This window comes from Nuphar pumila, chromosome 3 (genome assembly GCF_984573655.1).
Source record: "Nuphar pumila chromosome 3, dmNupPumi1.hap1.1, whole genome shotgun sequence".
NCBI lineage: Eukaryota > Viridiplantae > Streptophyta > Magnoliopsida > Nymphaeales > Nymphaeaceae > Nuphar > Nuphar pumila.
Genome location: NC_143251.1, coordinates 128,233,698 through 128,253,472, shown reverse-complemented (window position 1 = coordinate 128,253,472; position 19,775 = coordinate 128,233,698). Strand labels below are relative to the sequence as shown.

The window sequence follows — 19,775 nt, the reverse complement described above, 5'->3', positions numbered from 1 at the left end:
GGTACGCATATAAATCAGACACATTGACGATAGGCAACATGTATCGATATTCCTGGACGGTTCTAAATTAAAGCCTGTAGATTGGTTTTGAAATTGACCGTTTATAGAATCTGCTAAGGCACCCCATGGATGCACAAGTTGAATTTTTGTCCCTCCAACACGCGGTCTTAAGGGTTTGGCTAGAATCCCAACAATACAAGCATGCTTACCAAAAACTTGACCACCTGCTGAAAACTTCACTATATCTGCCACGAATGCATAGTGGCTCTGCTCACCGTCCATAGAGAAATCCCCGTTCAGGATCTTGTTCCCAAAAGCAAACCCAAACAACTTCAAAAGATCAATTATTGCTGGAATGTTCAATGTTCCGTAAAGAAGCCCGTCATTCCCCATTGCTGAAACCATAATAATATTATTTGCAGTCAATTCCCAAACCGTTTCGACCAATGGAACGTCTAAGTAATCAGGTCCTTTTGAATCAGTATCTTCAAGAAGACACATCAAAGATTGTGTCACACCCCCAGACTTATATTATTTTCAGGATAGGCATTCACACCCTTATTATCCATTTTTGGCAACTCAAGATGGTCTATTGTTTGATTACCATTGTCCTTTCCTTCATTTACCTTTGAACTGTGGAGCAAGGCATGGTTATTTGTTGTTAGATGGGATTCACGCTGAGGGTGCATCGGCTGGCCTGTTTTCGCGAAGATGGGATTCATGCGAGCCGCTGCACTATCAACTGGATCTGCTACCGGCGTTGGTGTTGAAAATGCGCGTTGTTCCATCGTTGATTCAAGAACGACCAACGATCTTCGATTCCATCCATTCGTTTTGACAAACCGGCTACCTCCTTCTCTAGGCGTAACATATCTTCTTGCATCTCCGTCACCATGTCGAGCATCCGCTTCATGATCTTCTCTCGTGCCTTTCCGTTCGTAGGACCGTTTCTCGCCCCTTGCGTCATGTCGTTGACGAAGGATGAGGGGCTGGGCTTTGATACCATTTGATGCAGCGGAAGGAAAAAAATCTGAGGTCGGACTTCACGTAATGGGTACCGGACACGCTTTCGGTGCAACAAGGGGTCGACGATGATACACTAATGAGGCTGATGTTGATGCTACTCGATTAGAACACAACCCACGTTAATGGGTGTCGATGTGCTGCAGTGAGGAGATCGGACTCCAGCGAAGCACCCTAGAGCAGAGGGTGAGAATCACAACTCTAGTGGGAGATCGGATTCTGGGATGCACTTGGGTGCAACAAGTAGGGGCACGATCCAACGCAGCGAGGGGTTGACGTGATGTTGGTCTTCCAACCCACAGCCAGTCGATCAACCACGAGTATTCACAGGAAACGTGAATCAGAAAAAATCGGATCAATCAATCCGAGCGATTCTTTATTATGAGATCGGTAAGGGAGCACAATGAATATGACAAGTAATAAGTAAAACTGAAACTTCGGCTGGAATACCAAATAAACAAAGTGAAGAAAGGCTGCAAAGACTGACGTGAAACTGAAAAGAAACAGTGAAAATAATAAACAATAGGGAAGAAAGGAAGTAATGACAAAAAGAAGTAAAGGACTGCTGCAAAACAACTGACAGAGCAATAATAACAAAAGGAAAACAGTAAAGGCGTCAGACTGTAAAAAGAAAACAATAAAAAAAATGAGGAATAGAAAACTGCTGAAGAAAGGAAAGCTGCGGCTGTGATTTATGAAATTTCTCCCCCCGCACGCAACCCTAAGAGGGTCTATTTAAAAGGGTTTGATGGGATCTGGGTCTTGGGTTAAGACCCGGACCCAAGACGAACTCTCCCTGCTGCTATTCTTGGCCTGCTCTGCATCAAGATCTTTAGCATCATCATTGACCCGAAAAGTACCTGTGGTTCCTGGTGTGGCAACATTTTTATGGTTTTGATTTTTGTTATGATTTTGTGAGTTAAACCGGCAGTTAGCCTTGATATGACCACATTTGTTACACATATAGCATGTGGGAACACTCTTTGAAGAACCGACAGTGAAATTTGGCGTAGGTAGCAACCCACGTCCACCCTGGATTTGTGCTCCTCTACCTCTGGCACGCCCCATCTATAGGAAAGATCTTCTCGTGTGCAATCAGCTGTCATGTCTGTGGCAAAAACATCATGCGTAGATGATTGCCCTGTTGAAGTATCATACATGCTTTTCAAAGACATTTTGTACTGAAGCAGTTTAACACGTAAATTCTCAAAACTGGGCAATGTAGGTAAACACAATAAAGAAGTGACAAGAGCAAGATACTCTGACCCCAGGGCACTCAACGACTGTTGTACGTTTTCTTTATCTGATACTGGATATTCGACAATTGCTAATTGATCTGTGATGCTTTTAACTTGATTTAAAAATTCAATAATAGTCATTGACCCCTTTTTCAAAAGCTGAAATTCACGCTTGAGAAATAACAACTTAGCTTCTGATATCTGAAAGTTTGAGCTAGTCTTCCACAGTGTTTTAGCTGTGTAATCATCAAGAATAGAAACTAATACCTTTTGAGACAATGTGAAAGTGATATACGCAACAAGGGCCTAATCATGCTTCATCCAGGCAACAAATGCAGGGTTACGAACAACGTTTGCCATTCCTTCTCCCTCTTTTGTTTCTTGTGTAATAAACTCTGAAGGCGCTAAAACTGAGCCATCCAAGTGACCTGTAAGATCTTAACTTCGAATGAAGGGAGTGATATGCCTTTTCCAAGTCAGATATTTATTTGAATTTAATTTTTCATATACAAGCTGCCCCAGAAAGTTCAAAGAAAGACCAGAGTTGGCATAAGTATCTATTGACAAACCTTGGAGACTCATATTGAGGGATGAAAAGGAATCAAGAATAACAGCTATAGCTTTAAAGAGAAATCTGAAATCAAAACAGCAAAGCAAAATTGATGTGACTGATTTCAGATTGAATATAGGACCAGAATGAAGGAGAAAGCGTGAAATAACCCACACAACACAGTCGGCAGGTGAAGGAGAAGAGCAGATTTTAGAAGATGAGATGCAGATTTGAAAGAAAACAGAATTTCCAGACGCTAATATTAGAAATATATGAAGATGAAGACAGACAAAAGGACGCAGAAGTGTTTTAGGGTTTAAGAGGAAAGATAGAGAAAGACACGACAGATCTGTTGGAATACACGGCAGATCTGAATGCGATTCAGATTTCCGATAAGAGTATTGGATATTTCGGAAACGTGAGGTAGAGGAAGAAGAAAAGAGCGACAAACCTTTGGGGAACGAAGATAGAAGGAGAAGAGGGCGACAGGAGGCAGACCGGCACCCGTTGACGAGAAGGAAAAGACGACTTTGAAGATAGAAGGAGAAGAGGGCGACAGGAGGCAGATCGGCACCCGTTGACGAGAAGGAAAAAATGACTTTTCACGCCCAGAAATTCTGCTGCTCTGATACCATATTAAATCTGTTGGTAAGCTTAAACATTCTGTAGAAAATAAGAAAATATGAGGAGGAAGAAGAGAGGAATTATCTGGGAATCGACAGCCTCCTTAGGTTCCTTGTAGGCTGCGGTAAACCTTGATTAGATTAAATAGGGTTACAACATTTTAAAACGGACAAAAATGCCCTGTATTAGAAATACATATTACATTATAAAACACGCTGATGGATATGGATATGGATCCAATAAAGGATCCATATTCTAATAGTTCGTACTTATGACATGGTTTGAGTTCTTTGGTCTAGGCCCTACTCAAACCCAATTGATGCGATAAAATACCGAATACAAAGAAGATATCCATGACCTGAAAGAAATAATACATGTGTTGGACTCCCAGACTGACAAAGTACGTGAGTTGAAATCTAAAGTTCAAAAATTGATGCAATTCTTAAGGACCAGCCAAACAACTGTTTCACACAAATCTTAGGTAATTTTCAATTATATTTTAATATGGTATCTATTATCAAAAGTTAATTTATTAAGTAACTTTGAATGATTCATTCTCTTCTTTCATTAATTAGGTCATGGAGTTTGATGAGATGTTGGAGATGTGTGGCGTAATAGAGTCTGACAAGATGTTTTGAAACTTTTTAGATGAATGTATTTGGACAGATGAAACTTGTTTTTTTTGTGTAGCCAAACTTTGATAGATTTTTTTGTATATGTTGAAAATGATATACTATGTAGTGTGATTGCACCCTACTGTTTCTCATCCATGTTGCCGCCACTAGTTGGTGTTTTATATTTCCTAGTATATTCTCTGTTAATATCTTTCATGTAACTAAGTTTGCACCCTTCACCTTAAATATGATAATGAAGCAATTAAGGAGCTTTGGTGACCGGATGGAGACAAATAAAGATCCCATGGTTTTCCAGTAACTTGTTAGGAGCTTCTGAAATTTGTGATTCGTTGATTCATTTATGGTTGGTTGAGAGTTGGAATTCGATTTCTAAATCTTGAAATTCAGAGAAAATGGCTCTAAAATATTTTCTGGGTCTTCTTTCTTCCATGGAACTCCGCCTGTGTAGTTATACACTGCCGGTCCCAAGCCCGGCTAAAGGAGGAGGGTTGCGGTAGGCCTGTGACAACCAGCATAAAAACTTTGTCATATCCTATGAAAATGAACCAATATGAGAATTTCGTTGGGGCGTTCCCTACTGAGCGACGCGCTGTACTCTCTAGGCCCGGAGGCAGTGATAAATGTGCAAGGGTTGCTAGGTCGTCGCCCAGAAGCGACGCGTCACACCGGCGCCCGGGTGTGGTGTCAAATAGGCAAGGGTTCCCTCACTTTGTTGGACGGGTGGGGGTAAAGAAGTTAGTCCAAGACCATAAAATTAGGTTAGCCACTTGGAACATAGGGTCTTTAACTGGTAAGTTGGTAGAGTTAGTAGATGTTATGTGTAGGAGAAAGATTGATATTTTATGTCTTCAAGAGACCAAATGGGTAGGTGAGAAAGCTAAAGTGATAGAACCTTGGGGATATAAGATTTGATATACAGGAATAAATAGGAATAGGAATGGAGTAGGGATTGTTATGAGTCGTCAGTTTATAGATAATGTAGTTGAGGTCCGTAGGAAGGGTGATAGAATTTTACTTATTAAATTAGTATTAGGTACGGATATTATTAATATTATTAGTGTTTATGCACCTCAAGTAGGTTTAGATGATTCCATTAAGCATCAATTTTGGGAAGATTTAGATGGAGTAGTACAAGAGACATCTTATGGAGAAAAGCTTTTCATCGGCGGTGACCTTAATGGACATGTAGACATTAGTAGGGATGGATTTGAGAATATCCATGGAGGCTATGGTATAGGAGAAAGAAATGAAAGTGGAGAAAGGATTTTAGATTTTTGTTTGTCCTATGATATGATCTTAGCAAACACTTGGTTTAGGAAGAGGGAGTCTCACCTAGTAACATTTAAAAGTGGGGTTAATACGAGTCAGATAGATTTTTTCCTACTTAGAAAGAGAGATAGGGGTTGTTGCATCGATTGTAAGGTTATACCAGGAGAAAGTGTAGCTACACAACATAGAGTCTTAATTTTAGATCTTAGAATTAGACAATGCCGCAAAAGGGATAGACATAGGATAGATCCTAGAATTAAGTGGTGGGCACTGAAAGGAGCTAAACAAGGAATGTTTGTAGAGCAGGTAGTTAAGGAAGTTGATTGGTGTCTCGAGGAGGATTCAAAATCAATGTGGAATAAGATAGCGGGTGGTATGAGAAAAGTAGCTAAGGAGGTATTGGGTGAGTCTAAGGGCGGTGCACCACTAGGTAAGGATACATCATGGTGGAACGAGGATGTCAAATTAGCTATTAAGGTTAAAAGAGAGTGTTATAGAAATCTAAGTAAGAGTCGTGATAATGAGAATTTGGAGAAGTATATGATAGCAAAGAAGGAAGCTAAAAAAGTTGTTCGAAACGCGAGGGCTAAGGTATATAAGGAGGTTTATGACAAGTTGGATACCAAAGAAGGCGAGAAGGATATTTATAGGCTTGCAAAGATGAGAGATAGGAAATCGAAGGATTTGGGTATGGTTAGATGTATCAAAGATGAAACGCAAAGGGTTTTAGTCAAAGATGAGGAGATTAAGGAGAGATGGAAAGATTATTTTGATAAGCTATTTAATGATAATCATGCTCAAGATCTTGGAGACTTCTCCATTCCTTTTCATGAGATAAATCGTGACTTCATGCGCAAGATTCAAAAGAAAGAAATTGCAGAGGCTTTGAAGAAAATGAAATCAAGAAGGGCAGTTGGCCCAGATGGTATACCTATCGAGGCTTGGAAATGCTTGGGAGAGAAAGGTTTAGAATGGTTGACAAATCTTTTTAACTTGATTTGGCGAACAAATAAGATGCCTAATGAGTGGAGGAAGAGTACTTTGGTGCCTTTATATAAGAATAAGGGTGATATACAAGATTGCTCAAACTATCGTGGTATAAAACTCATGAGTCATACTATGAAACTTTGGGAGAGGGTGATTGAGTCTAGGTTGAGGAAGGTTGTCATGATATCGGAGAATCAATTTGGTTTTATGCCTGGAAGATCAACTATGGAAGCTATACATCTTCTTAGACAACTTATTGAAAGATATAGAGAGAGGAACAAAGATTTGCATATGGTTTTTATTGATTTAGAGAAGGCATACGATAGAGTACCTAGGGACGTTCTCTGGTGGACAATGATGAAGAAAGGTGTTTCTCTCAAGTACATTAGTATAATTAAAGATATGTATGAAGGAGTAGTAACCAATGTTCGCACTTGTGGAGGGGTGACAACCAATTTTCCGATAACGGTTGGGTTACATCAAGGATCTGCTTTAAGCCCTTTCCTATTTGCGATAGTGATGGATGAGCTTACGAGATCAATTCAAGAAAATGTACCGTGGTGTATGTTGTTTGCTGATGATATTGTTTTGATTGATGAGTCTAGAGCTGGGGTTAATGCTAAGTTAGAATTATGGAGAGAGACATTGGAAGCAAGAGGTTTTAAGTTGAGTAAGAGTAAGACTGAATATATGGAATGTCGGTTTAGTAAGCAACGAAGTAGTGATGGGAGTGTAGTGAAGCTTGGTGAGCAAGATATACCGGTGAATGATTATTTCAAATATTTGGGATCCATCATTCAAAAGTATGGAGAAATTGATGGAGATGTAAATCATAGGATAAAGGTTGGGTGGATGAAATGGAAAAGTGCTACTGGAGTGCTGTGCGATCGTAGAATGCCATTGCGGTTGAAGGGAAAGTTTTATAGGACGACTATTAGACCCGCTTTACTATATGGTACGGAATGTTGGGCTGCCAAGAGACATCATATTCAAAAAATGAGTGTAGCTGAGATGCGGATGCTTAGATGGATGTGTGGAAATACAATAAAAGATAAGATTCGGAACGAAGAGATACGTAAGAAGGTAGGTGTTGCACCCATTGAAAATAAGATGCGAGAGAATCGTTTACGGTGGTTTGGACATATTCGGCGAAGGCCTAATGATGCTCCAGTTAGAAGGTTGGAGAAATGGGAAAATATATTAGTTAAAAGAGGTCGGGGTAGGCCTAGGAAGACTTGGATGAAGATGATAGGAAAGGATATGAATGCTTTGAACCTCACCGAGGACATGGCGTTGGATAGAAATGATTGGAGGAAAAGGATTCATGTGGAAGACCCAAAATGAATTTCTTTTTTGGTTCATATCGCTGACCCCAATTGTTTTGGGATGAAGGCGTAGTTGTTGTTGTTGTTGTTCTTTCTTCCATGGACTTTTGTAATTCGTCTATTACTTTGATGATGCTATATTGATGAGAAAACTTGCACAAGCATTTGTCATCAAAGGACTTCACTAATGCTTCAGATCAGGATAACCCTGCAGTAGGCTATGTCACATGGGTGCGGGTGTGGGTGTGGGGATGCGGCACTTCCAAAAAACCCGGGTGCGGGGGTGCGGCAGGGGCAAAAATGTAAAATATATATATATATATAATTTTGAAGTTTTAACAGTTTAACATTTAACCGTTAACATTGTCATAATATCATTCATCATGCATGCAGTATATCAACCTAAATATCAAATTATTAATCAAATAAGTAAAGCAATTACATAAATCAACCTAAATTTCAATCAAATAAGTAAAGCATAAAAGAACTAAATTACATACCAAAGTATATCTTGATGAAGTAATGGAGGTTAATAATTTTCTTCTTCATCATCAAATGCATCATTAGAAGGAATATTGGGCTCAGCTAAATCCATGTTTGTTATGTTGAAATCATGCTCTCCCTCGAAGTCACACTCTTCTGGGTTTACATCCCAAAATTTGGATGTTCCTTGTCTTCGTTACAAACCCAATTTGAAAATGTTAAATACAATACATGTATATTTAAATGAAAACTAAGAAAGCAAATTAGTACTTGTATTCATTATTGATTCGTGAAAGTAATCGAAGATTTGAATGAACATACACTAAATCCTCTGCACGCTTGCTGGTGAGTTTGTTTTTCTTCATGTTGTGGATTTGAGAACATGTGCTCCAATTTCTTTCACAACAAGATGAACTAGCAGACTGCGATAACAATCTTAATGCAAGACGTTGGAGAATAGGTGTTTCTGATCCAAATGTTGACCATCATGTGATAGGATCTATATTATCTTCTTATCTCGTGAATAATGCCGGTCCATATAATCTCGAAGATGAAAATTTTCCAAACTCTTATGTGACTTGATGTAGAAGATATGCTTCTGGAAAAAGTCTTGTCATACACATATTTCTATGTCTTGATAGCTCTGAGTCTAAATTTGGAGGAACACGACCAATACTATCAGCCCGCCACTTATTTGCATAATATTTTGGATTAAGAGAATGTGCCATGCAATGCAAATGAGCGTTGCTCTTATCCTATCTTCTGAATAAAATTGAATGAATATGATTAAAAAAATTTGAATCATCCAATGCAGGATTTTTTTCTTCATGCTTGAAAACTATAGCTTGTATTTTTTCAATCATATTATCCCACATTTCATAAACTTTGTGAAGTATGAGCTCATCCTTATCAACTTCTCTTAAAATTTCCCAAATAAGTTGCGTAAATTGAAGGAAGTATACCACTCTGTCGCAAAACTCATCATCAAGAATGAATTTTTTAATTTTTTGAGCCTTCATATCATCATCAACACGATAGAATGTCCAATTTTCATCAGTCACCATGTTAATCAAAGCATTCTTCACTCTTTTAATCCTCTTCATCATCACAATGATGGACGCAAAACGTGTTTCAGCGACCTTCAACAATTTCAAATCAGAATGCCTATTAAATATAGCATTAGCACGATGGTGGTTAACAACAAAATTCCTTTGACATTTCTTTCTAAATCTTCAATCCATGAACATAAAACATATGCTTGTTAATTTTCTTCTTCTTTGGGGTTGCAGATGATCTTTAGGGCTAGATTTAAGCTGTGTACTACACAGGGAGTTCAAAAAATATTAGGGTACTCACTCTCCAAACTCAACGCTGCACTTTTACAAACTGGAGCGTTGTCTGTAATGATTTGTACCACTTTCTGATCACGCGAATAAGCAATGAAATTGATTAATGGACACCTTTGAATATCTGTCCATCCATTAGACACAATAAAAACTCCATTTTGCTCCCATGAATATTTTTTAATCTCCAGCAACCTCTCCACATTTGCCCTCTCTTCTGCAAGAAGTGTGGTTCATATTTTTTTTGAACTTGGAGACACTTAACCACTCAAATTACAATTTGCCAAGGATGTTACTAAATCCTTCCAATAAGGATTTCTAGCCGCTTTAAATGGGAGTGAACCAGAATAAAAATACCTCCCAACTTTTCTATCCAATTCTTCTCTTCCATATGTATTGAATGATGATTGTATCGTTCCTCTACCTCCTACATTAACTTTTCTTTTTTTTCAGTATCTTCTTGGTGGCTTGCAAATGACACACTAACTGCACAAGAATCGGCCATTGCCTTTCTCTTCTCATATTTTTCTTGTATTTTCTTGTATTGTCTTCGCATTGTCTCATTAACTTTTCTGCAAGCTGAAATGTCATGTCCTGTTATCTTCAACAAATGAGCTGTAACTCTTGTGTAAGACCCAACAAAATCTCTTTCGCAGAGCTTGCATCAAAATCTCTTGTTTCCACCACCTCCTTCTCCAGTTTTTGCAAGTTTATCTACATGTACCCATAGTGGCCCCACATAATCAATCCCACTGCAACTATCAACACAACTAGCAGCAGAACTCATATGTTGGGATGAGGATGACGCAAGTCCTTTCCCTTTATTCGTCATTTTTATCTTGAAAACACAAAAAAAATACATTCAAAATTTTAAATCAATTATACAGACTGACATTATCTTGATATAAAATCACCAAGGAGGGGGGATATTCCCCTCCCCTGCCAAAAACAGGGAGGGACTCAACCCCTCCCCTGCAAAAAACAGAGAGCAGGGACGGGGGCTCGACCCCCTCCCCTGCTGAAAACAGAGGAAGCAGGTGAGGCTCAGCCCCTCCCCTGCCGACCCAACAAGAGAGCGAGAGGGGGGGGGGGGGGGGCTCAGCCCCTCCCTTGCCGAAAACAAAGGGAGCAGGGGGGCTCGACCCTTCCCCTGCCGACCCAACAAGAGAGCAAGAGGGGGGAGGGGGGGGGGGCTTGGCCCCTCCCCTGTCGAAATAAGAGGGAATAGGGGGGGGCTCGGCCCCTCCCCTGCCGACCCAACAAGAGGGCGAGAGGGGGGGGGGGGGGGCTCGACCCCTCCCCTGCCGACCGAACAAGAGAGCGAGAGGGGGGACTGGGCCCCTCCCCTGTCGAAAACAAAGGGAGCAGGGGGGACTCGGCCCCTCCCCTGCCGAAATCAGAGGGAGCAAGGGGGGCTCGACCCCTCCCCTGCCGACCCAACGAGAGTAAGAGAAGGCGCAGGGGGGCTCGACCCCTCCCCTGCCGACCCAACGAGAGCAACAGAGGGCGCAGTGGGGCTCGACCCCTCCCCTGCCGACCCAATGAGAGCAAGAGAGAGCGCAGGGGGGGGGGGGGCTTGGCCCCTCCCCTGCCGACCCAACGAGAGAAAGAGAGGGTGCAGGGGGGGCTTGGCACCTCTCCTGCCAACCCAACGAGAGCAAGAGAGGGCGCAGGGGGGCTCGGTCCCTCCCCTGCCGACATAAGCAGAGAGCGAGAGGGACGTACCTGCAACGAGGGAGAGGAGGAGCTTCGGAGGTGGTGTCGGGAGGAGAGGAGTGATTTGGGCAAAAAAAAATTTTGCCCTAATCACTCCTTTTCATCGTTTTTTTTAACATTCGAAATGTGGATGAAAATGACCCAAGGTCGTGTTGACTGCACCCGGTGCCGCACCCGCGTCACATCGCATCGACGCGGGTGCGGCACCTGCTTTGCCGAGTCCCTGTGACATAGGCAGTAGGTAATTCAGGTGCATCTTCATCTTTTTCATTTCTTCGAATGGATAACATTTTCGTTTGTTGTTTTCATATGATTAGTGATTCGGTGTACAACGATTTTAGCATTGTGGTAATAGTGTACAGGAAGCTAAGCGGCATTCTGCTGCTAATTTTCAAACTGATAATGCTGGCCATGGAAATGAATCTGTTCCTAGGAAGCCATATCCTGATAGTGCAAAGCATTTGGAGGATGAAAATCATGTGTTGAAAGATAGGTTCTGTTTAACTGAACTAATTGTTCCATTATCTATCACATTATTATGACAACTCATATCTGTTTTTACCCTGGTTGATTTTTAGGTTAAAAGCTTTCGAGGAGAAAATGCTTCAGCAATTGCAATTTGAAAGAAACAAAAACAGGTCATTGGAAGCCCAAGCGGGATTCTTCTCTAATAACTTTTTGTTTTTTTGCTGATTTTTATTGTCAACTTGAAGCTTTTTATAATGTAGCTTTTATGATATTCTGCATTAAGTCATTTTTCTAGCCTTATCATCCCCTTTTACTAATTTGAGATTAGGGAATTACAACTTTTTGTGTGGTAAATATTCATCTTTAGATGAATATCTTCATGGATGGACGATGCTCTTTGTTATATAACTTTGGTATTCTTGATCCCTTGTACAGTGTTTACTCAATTGAAATATACATGTATGTGTTGCTTTTTTTCCCTATTTTGGCAGATGTAAAAACTAGATTCCATCTTGTCTGTTTTCTTTGAAAAAAGAAAATTTGCACCTTATCTTGTAATATTTCTTTTGTACATTTTTTCAGCATGTACTGATACTTTTTTTCATGTCTTATATCTCATAGTTGACCATGTTTTGTTAACTAATTCATGTTTAAACGTCAGAATTTTTAAATAATGGAACTGAAATCCTAAAAGCCTCATTATCTATGTCACATGGGTGCGGGTGCGGGAGCGGGTGCGGGTGCGGGGATTCGGCACTTCCAAAAAACCAGGGTGCGGGGGTGCGGCAGGGGCAAAAATGTAAAAAAAAATTATATATATATATATATAATTTTGAAGTTTTAACAGTTTAACATTTAACAGTAAACATTGTCATAAACTCATAATATGATTCATCATGCATGCAGTATATCAACCTAAATATCAAATTATCAATCAAATAAGTAAAGCAATTACATAAATCGACCTAAATATCAATCAAATAAGTATTGCATAAAAGAACTAAATTACGTACCAAAGTATATCCTGATGAAGTAATGGATGCTAATAATTTTCTTCTTCATCATCAAATGCATCATTAGAAGGAATACTGGGCTCAGCTAAATCCATGTTTGTTATGTTGAAATCATGCTCTCCCTCGAAGTCACACTCTTCTGGGTTTACATCCCAAAATTTGGATGTTCCTTGTCTTCATTATAAACCCAATTTGAAAATGATAAATACAATACAAGTATATTTAAATGAAAACTAAGAAATCAAATTAGTACCTGTATTCATCATTGCTTCGCGAAAGTAATCGAAGATTTGAATGAACATATACTAAATCCTCTGCACGCTTGCTGGTGAGTTTATTTCTCTTCATGTTGTGGATTTGAGAATATGTGCTACAATTTCTTTCACAATAAGATGAACTAGCAGGCTGCGATAGCAATCTTAATGCAAGACGTTGCAGAAGAGGTGTTTCCGATCCAAATGTTGACCACCATGTGATAGGATCTATATTATCTTCTTCTCTCGCGAATAATGCCGGTGCATATAATCTCGAAGATGAAAATTTTCCAAACTCTTGTGTGACTTGATGTAGAAGATGTGCTTCTGGAAAAAGTCTTGTCATACACATATTTCTATGTCTTGATAGCTCTGAGTCTAAATTTGGAGGAACACGACCAATACTATCAGCCCGCCACTTATTTGCATAATATTTTGGATTAAGAGAATGTGCCATGCAATGCAAATGAGCGTTGCTCTTATCCTATCTTCTGAATAAAATTGAATGAATATGATTAAAAAAATCTGAATCATCCAATGCAGGATTTTTTTCTTCATGCTTGAAAACTATAGCTTGTATTTTTTCAATCATATTATCCCACATTTCATAAACTCTGTGAAGCATGGGCTCATCCTTATCAACTTCTCTTAACATTTCCCAAATAGGTTGCGTAAATTGAAGGAAGTATACCACTCTGTCGCAAAACTCATCATCAAGAATGAATTTCTTAATTTCTTGAGCCTTCATATCATCATCAACACGATAGAATGTCCAATTTTCATCAGTCACCATGTTAATCAAAGCATTCTTCACTCTTTTAATCCTCTTCATCATCACAATGATGGACGCAAAACGTGTTTCAGCGACCTTCAACAATTTCAAATCAGAATGCCTATTAAATATAACATTAGCACGATGGTGGTTAACAACAAAATTCCTAATGCTTTTGATATTTCTTTCTAAATCTTCAATCCATGAACATAAAGCATATGCTTGTGAATTTTCTTCTTCTTTGGGGTTGCATATGCTCTTTAGGGCTAGATTTAAGCTGTGTGCTACACAGGGAGTCCAAAAAATATTAGGGTACTCACTCTCCAAACTCAACGCTGCACTTTTACAAACCGGAGCGTTGTCTGTAATGATTTGTACCACTTTCTGATCACCCACTTCTTTTATCACTTCTATAAACAATCCCTTCAAATACTTTGCATTTTTATATTCCCCAGATGCATCAACTGCTTTCAAGAATATTGGGCCACTAAGCGAACAAGCAATGAAATTGATTAATGGACGCCTTTGAATATCTGTCCATCCATCAGACACAATGGAAACTCCATTTTGCTCCCATGAATATTTTTTAATTTCTAGCAACCTCTCCACGTTTGCCCTCTCTTCTGCAAGAAGTGTGGTTCGTATTTTTTCTGAACTTGGAGGCACATAACCACTCAAATTACAATTTGCCAAGGATGTTACTAAATCCTTCCAATAAGGATTTCTAGCCGCATTAAATGGGAGTGAACCAGAATAAAAATACCTCCCAACTTTTCTATCCAATTCTTCTCTTCCATATGTATTGAATGCTGTTTGTATCGTTCCTCTACCTCCTACATTGACTTTTCTTTTTTTTTTCAGCATCTTCTTGGTGGCTTGCAAATGACACATTGACTGCAGAAGAACCGACCATTGCCTTTCTCTTCTCATATTCTTCTTGTATTTTCTTGTATTGCCTTCGCATTGCCTCATCAACTTTTCTGCAAGCTGAAATGCCATGTCCTGGTATCTTCAACAAATGAGCCTTCACTCTTGTGTAAGACCCAACAAAATCTCTTTCGCAGAGCTTGCATCAAAATCTCTTGTTTCCACCACCTCCTTCTCCAGTTTTTGCAAGTTTATCTACATGTATCCATAGTGGCCCCACATCATCAATCCCATTGCAACTATCAGCAAAACTAGCAGCAGAACTCACATGTTGGGAAGAGGATGACGCAAGTCCTTTCCCTTTATCCGTCATTTTATCCTGAAAACACAAAAAAAAATACATTACAATTTTCAATTCAATTCGAAAACACAGGGAGAAGGGGGGGCTCAGCCCCTCCCCTGCCAACCCAACAAGAGAGCGAGAGCGAGGGGGGCTCGGCCCCTCCCCTGTCGACCCAAAAAAAAAAAACAGATAGGTGAGGGGCCCCTTGTCGACCCAAAGAAAAAAAACAGATGGGGCTCGGCCCCTCCCTTGTCGACCCAAAAAAAAAAAAAACAGATGGGGGAGGGGCTCGGCCCCTCCCCTGTCGACCCAAATAAAAAAACAAACAGATGGGGGAGGGGCTCGGCCCCTCCCCTGTCGACCCAAAGAAAAAAACATATGGGGGAGGGGCTCGGCCCCTCCCCTGTCGACCCAAAAAAAAAAAACAGATGGGGGAGGGGCTCGACCCCTCCCCTGTCGACCCAAAGAAAAAAACATATGGGGGAGGGGCTCGACCCCCCCCCCCCCCCCCCAAAAAAAAAAAAAAGATGGGGGAGGGGCTCGGCCCCTCCCCTGTCGACCCAAAAAAAAGAGGTAGATGGGGGAGGGGCTCGGCCCCTTCTGTGCCGAAAAATGAGGGAGCAGGGGAGGCTCAGCCCCTCCCCTGCCGACCCAACAAGAGACCGAGAGAGGGGGGGGGGGGTGCTCGGCCCCTCCCCAGCCGACCCAAGAAGACAGTGAGAGACATACCTGCGAGCCGAGAGGAGTCTGGGAGGCGGAGTTGGGGGCGGAGGAGCTGGGGCGGCGATGGGAGAGCTCGAGCTCAGGGGGAGAGAGAGGAGAGATTAGGGCAAACATTTTTTTTGCCCTAATCCTCCTCCTTTTCATCGGGATGAATTTTTTTTTTCCGCCCAAAAATTTGGACAAAAATGACCCTGGGTGCATTGACTGCACCCAGGGTCGTGTTGACCGCACCCGGTGCCGCACCCGCACGCGATCCCGCGTCGCGTCGCGTCGACGCGGGTGCGGCATCTGTTTTGTCGAGTCCCTGTGACAGCTCATTATTTATTTCAATTCTAGACCATTTTCCACCCTGAGTTCTCCTGAAGTGACTGGGGTTCCCTGATTAGCCCCTAATCAGTAATCACCATTCTGAGTTTCATTTATAGTCCTATAGGGAGAGAATAAGGGAAATATTCATTTAAAAATGTTTCTAGTATTTGAGACTTTTATTTCACACTGAATAACGGATAGGAGTGTTAATGATGTTGCAATTAATGTCATCAGAAAAATAATGCATTCCTTTTTACAGGAAGACTCTGTTAGGTCACAGGGAGTATTAGGAAATGGCGCTGTAAATTATATGTAAGGTGTTGATTATTAAAAGAAAGTGCTATCCAAGGTTTGGTTTGCCTCTTAATACTATTATGATGCGATGCCAACTTTAGGCCTTGTCAAAAAATGGGAGATGCTTTAGCAACAGATTTGAAATTAAACACACACACAGTGAGACAATTGATCTTGGTTGTGCATGCTCATTCACAAACAGGATATATCCACTTCTATCAATAACTTTTGCACATTCATCACAAAGATGGTACTTCTTCGATGTCCTTATTGTTGTATTGCACATAAACAGTGTAGGAACTTTTCTTTATTCCATGAAGTTGCTACTTGCTAATGTATAATCAGACTTCTCTGACATTATTGACTGCCTCTTTGATTTTTCTGATCTCCAGAGAGTTTGACACATTTGTTTATTTGTCCATTTTCTACAGCTTGAGTACAAGCGGAAGTTGCAGGCGGCTAGCAAAGAACAAGAGGCTTTGATTGACATATTTTCAGAGGAAAGGAATTGTCGCGACAAGTCGGAAGAAACTTTAAAAGAAACTGAAGGTCAGAGTTAGATTTCCAGTTTTAAATCATTTTCTTAAGGCCATCAATGAATGATTAGTTTCACTATCTGCTTAGCACTAGGCTGGACAGCAAAATTTGTTCTGGGGTTAAGATAAACATCCATTATGGGACTTTCCTTTTTCTAGTTGGTGAAGATCCAATATTTGGTGCATGGGAATATGCAGCCATTCCTATGGACAGAATGCCACGTCTGGACAGTAGAACAGGTGAGAGAAAAAAAGGGGATTCACTAGTGCATCTCTGTGCCAGTGAAAATGACCTGTGCCAGTAGAAACAGTTTCACTGGCTCAGAATGTGCGCTAGTGAAACATTTTTACTGGCGCAAATTTTGCGCGTGTGAAGATGTTTTTAACTGGTGAATGTATGCATTACTGGCACCTCTTCTGGCTCATGGTTTGCGCTAGTAAAGGCTTTTACTAACGCTATTTTTGTGCCAGTAAAACCCGTTTTTCTTGTAGTGACCATCACCATCACCACCATCACTACCACTTCTCCTCTACCACCACCACCACCACCACTATCATCACTATTGCTATCACCACCATTACCACCATCATCATCAAACACCATTTTCATCACCACCATTACCACCACCACCACCACCACCACTATCATCACTGTTGCTATCACTACCATTACCACCATCATCATCAAACATCATTTTCATCACCACCCTTACCACCACCACCACTACCATTGCCATTACCATCATCACCATTATCACCACCACCACCATCATCGCCATTGCTATGGTGGCAGTGGTATTGGTGATGATGCTAATGACAATGATTGTGGTGGTGGTGGTGGTAATGGTAGTGATGAAAATGGTAATGGATGGTGGTGGTAGTTGTTAAAATGTATCTCTCTTTATGTAAATATTTACATATATATATATATATATATATATATATATAAAGAGAGATATATATACATATATACATCATGTATATATGTATATGTATCTATCTTTATATATATATATGTAAATATATATGTTTCTTTTTTCATGTAAAACCCGCAAGGGTATTTTAGTCATTTCTCTTCCTTTTGCGCATATTTATAATTATGAATATGTTGTAATTCTTTTTGTATTTTTACTTTTCTTCTTTTTCCTTTTTTCTTTTCACTTTTTTGTCTTTATTTTTTTGTTGACTCAAAGTCAACTTGGAGGGCTCAACACTAGCTGTTGAGCCTCTCCAACGGTTAGAATTCTAACCGTTGGAGGGGCTCCAACAGCTAGTGGAGCCCCTCCAAGGCTCCTTTTCCTCTTATAAATAGGGGAGTTCCCCCTTTGTAAACTTCACTTCTTGGAGCTTTTGTTCTCCATTCTTCTCAATAAAATTCTTTATATTTTGTATGCCTTTGTGCATTTGAGTTCCTTTATTGTACCTTTGTGTACATTTGTTCTAAGTGTTCTTGTGCATTTGTGCACATTGGTGGTGTTGTGCTTATCGCACACTTTATTTCATTTTTAAGATATTTTCACATGGTATCAGAGCTAGGCTTAAAGGAAAAGAAGATCGTGCTTTTTTCTCTCTTCGTTAGAGTACCTCGTAAAGCGTGCCATTAAGTTGTGGTGGTTGGAGTGAAGACTCGGCTCTTCATTCTATATTTTAGAAGCTTCCTACATCAAGAAGGGACTCATTTCACATTGTGGTACACATTTATTTCTCTTTGTATCCTCTTTAATGGGCGAAAAGGATTCTTACTTCTCTCTTGGCTTCAAATTGAATGGAACGAATTATCATGTATGGGCCGGGAATATGGAGGCCCATATAAAAGGTAAGGGTCTTTGGGGATATGTTCAAGGAACTATTCCCGAACCCGAACAAAAAATTACTACCCTTGAGAGAAGGGAGATCAAGGTTCTTGAGGGAGAAGAAGGAGAAAAGGCTTTTGAAGATTACAATAAGAAGCATGGAGAGTGGGAAATGAAAAATTACAAAATACTCTCATGGTTCTTCTCTTCGGTTGAGACCAAAATTAATGCTAACATTCTAAAGTTCAATAAGGCATATCAAATATTGGAATATCTTGAAAGAATGTATACCTCAAGAGATTTGTCCCATAAATACTATCTCCAAAAGAAGGTTTTAACCCTTCAACAAGGAGAAATGTCCGTTAGAGAGTATTTTGCCGAGTTATCCACTATTTGGGATGAGCTTGCCCTCCAAGAACTTAAATGGAGTGGTGAGTCTATTGAATTGATGGCCAAACAATTAGAAGAGGATCATTTCTTTAACTTTTTAAATGGACTTAGACCCGAGTTTGAACAAACTAGATCCTCTCTCTTATCTTCCTTCTCTTCCCCTCCTTTGGAAGATGTGCTTACCAAATTAAGTGGAGAAGAAACTAAATTGAGAATGATTAAAACCAATCTAAGTGTGTTGGCCGTTCCCTCTAAAGATGAGGATGAGGGTGCTTATGCCGTCTCAAGACCGGAGAATAATGTTAAAACCTATAAAGCCCTCATTTTAACAAAAATCAAGGAGGAAGAGAAAATGGTGGGCATTATGAAAGAAGAGATTATGGTAAGATCATATGCCATTTTTGCAAAGAACCGGGTCACATTAAACCAGTATGCCCTAAATGGAAGAAGATGGTGGCTATGTCTACTACTTTCCAATCAACCAAGGAGGAAGGCCCTTCTACTTCCAATCATGCTACTTTGTCTCTCAATCAAATCATGAAAGCTCTTCAACCACTCCTCAAGGGATCCGTTTCCGGAGCCGCCATGACCACCTTCTCTCCTCCCGGTAAGATTCTTTGGCTCTTAGACTCGGGTGCATCCTTTCATATGACTCCAAATGTTTTTTCACTTTCTAAATACTCAAAAAATTTGTCACCCTCTTTTGTCTCCACCGCGGATGGGGCTTCTCTTGAAATAAAAGGAATTGGTGATTTTGAAAGACAAGATTTTTCTATTCCAAAAGTTAGATTTATACCAAAACTAAATTTAAATTTGCTTT

General features: G+C 40.2%; 1 protein-coding gene across 1 annotated transcript in view; it reads left to right on the top strand.

Annotated features, from left to right (window-relative positions):
• LOC149843730 (uncharacterized) overlaps positions 1-17,024 on the top strand; it is a 29,896-nt gene extending 12,872 nt beyond the window's left edge. Inside the window, exon 4 of the mRNA XM_090000960.1 lies at positions 16,668-17,024. Coding sequence (XP_089857086.1) covers positions 16,668-16,796 — 129 coding nt within the window. The 3' untranslated portion in view covers positions 16,797-17,024. The remainder of the gene's footprint in view (positions 1-16,667) is intronic.
• The last annotated feature ends 2,751 nt before the right edge of the window (positions 17,025-19,775 follow it).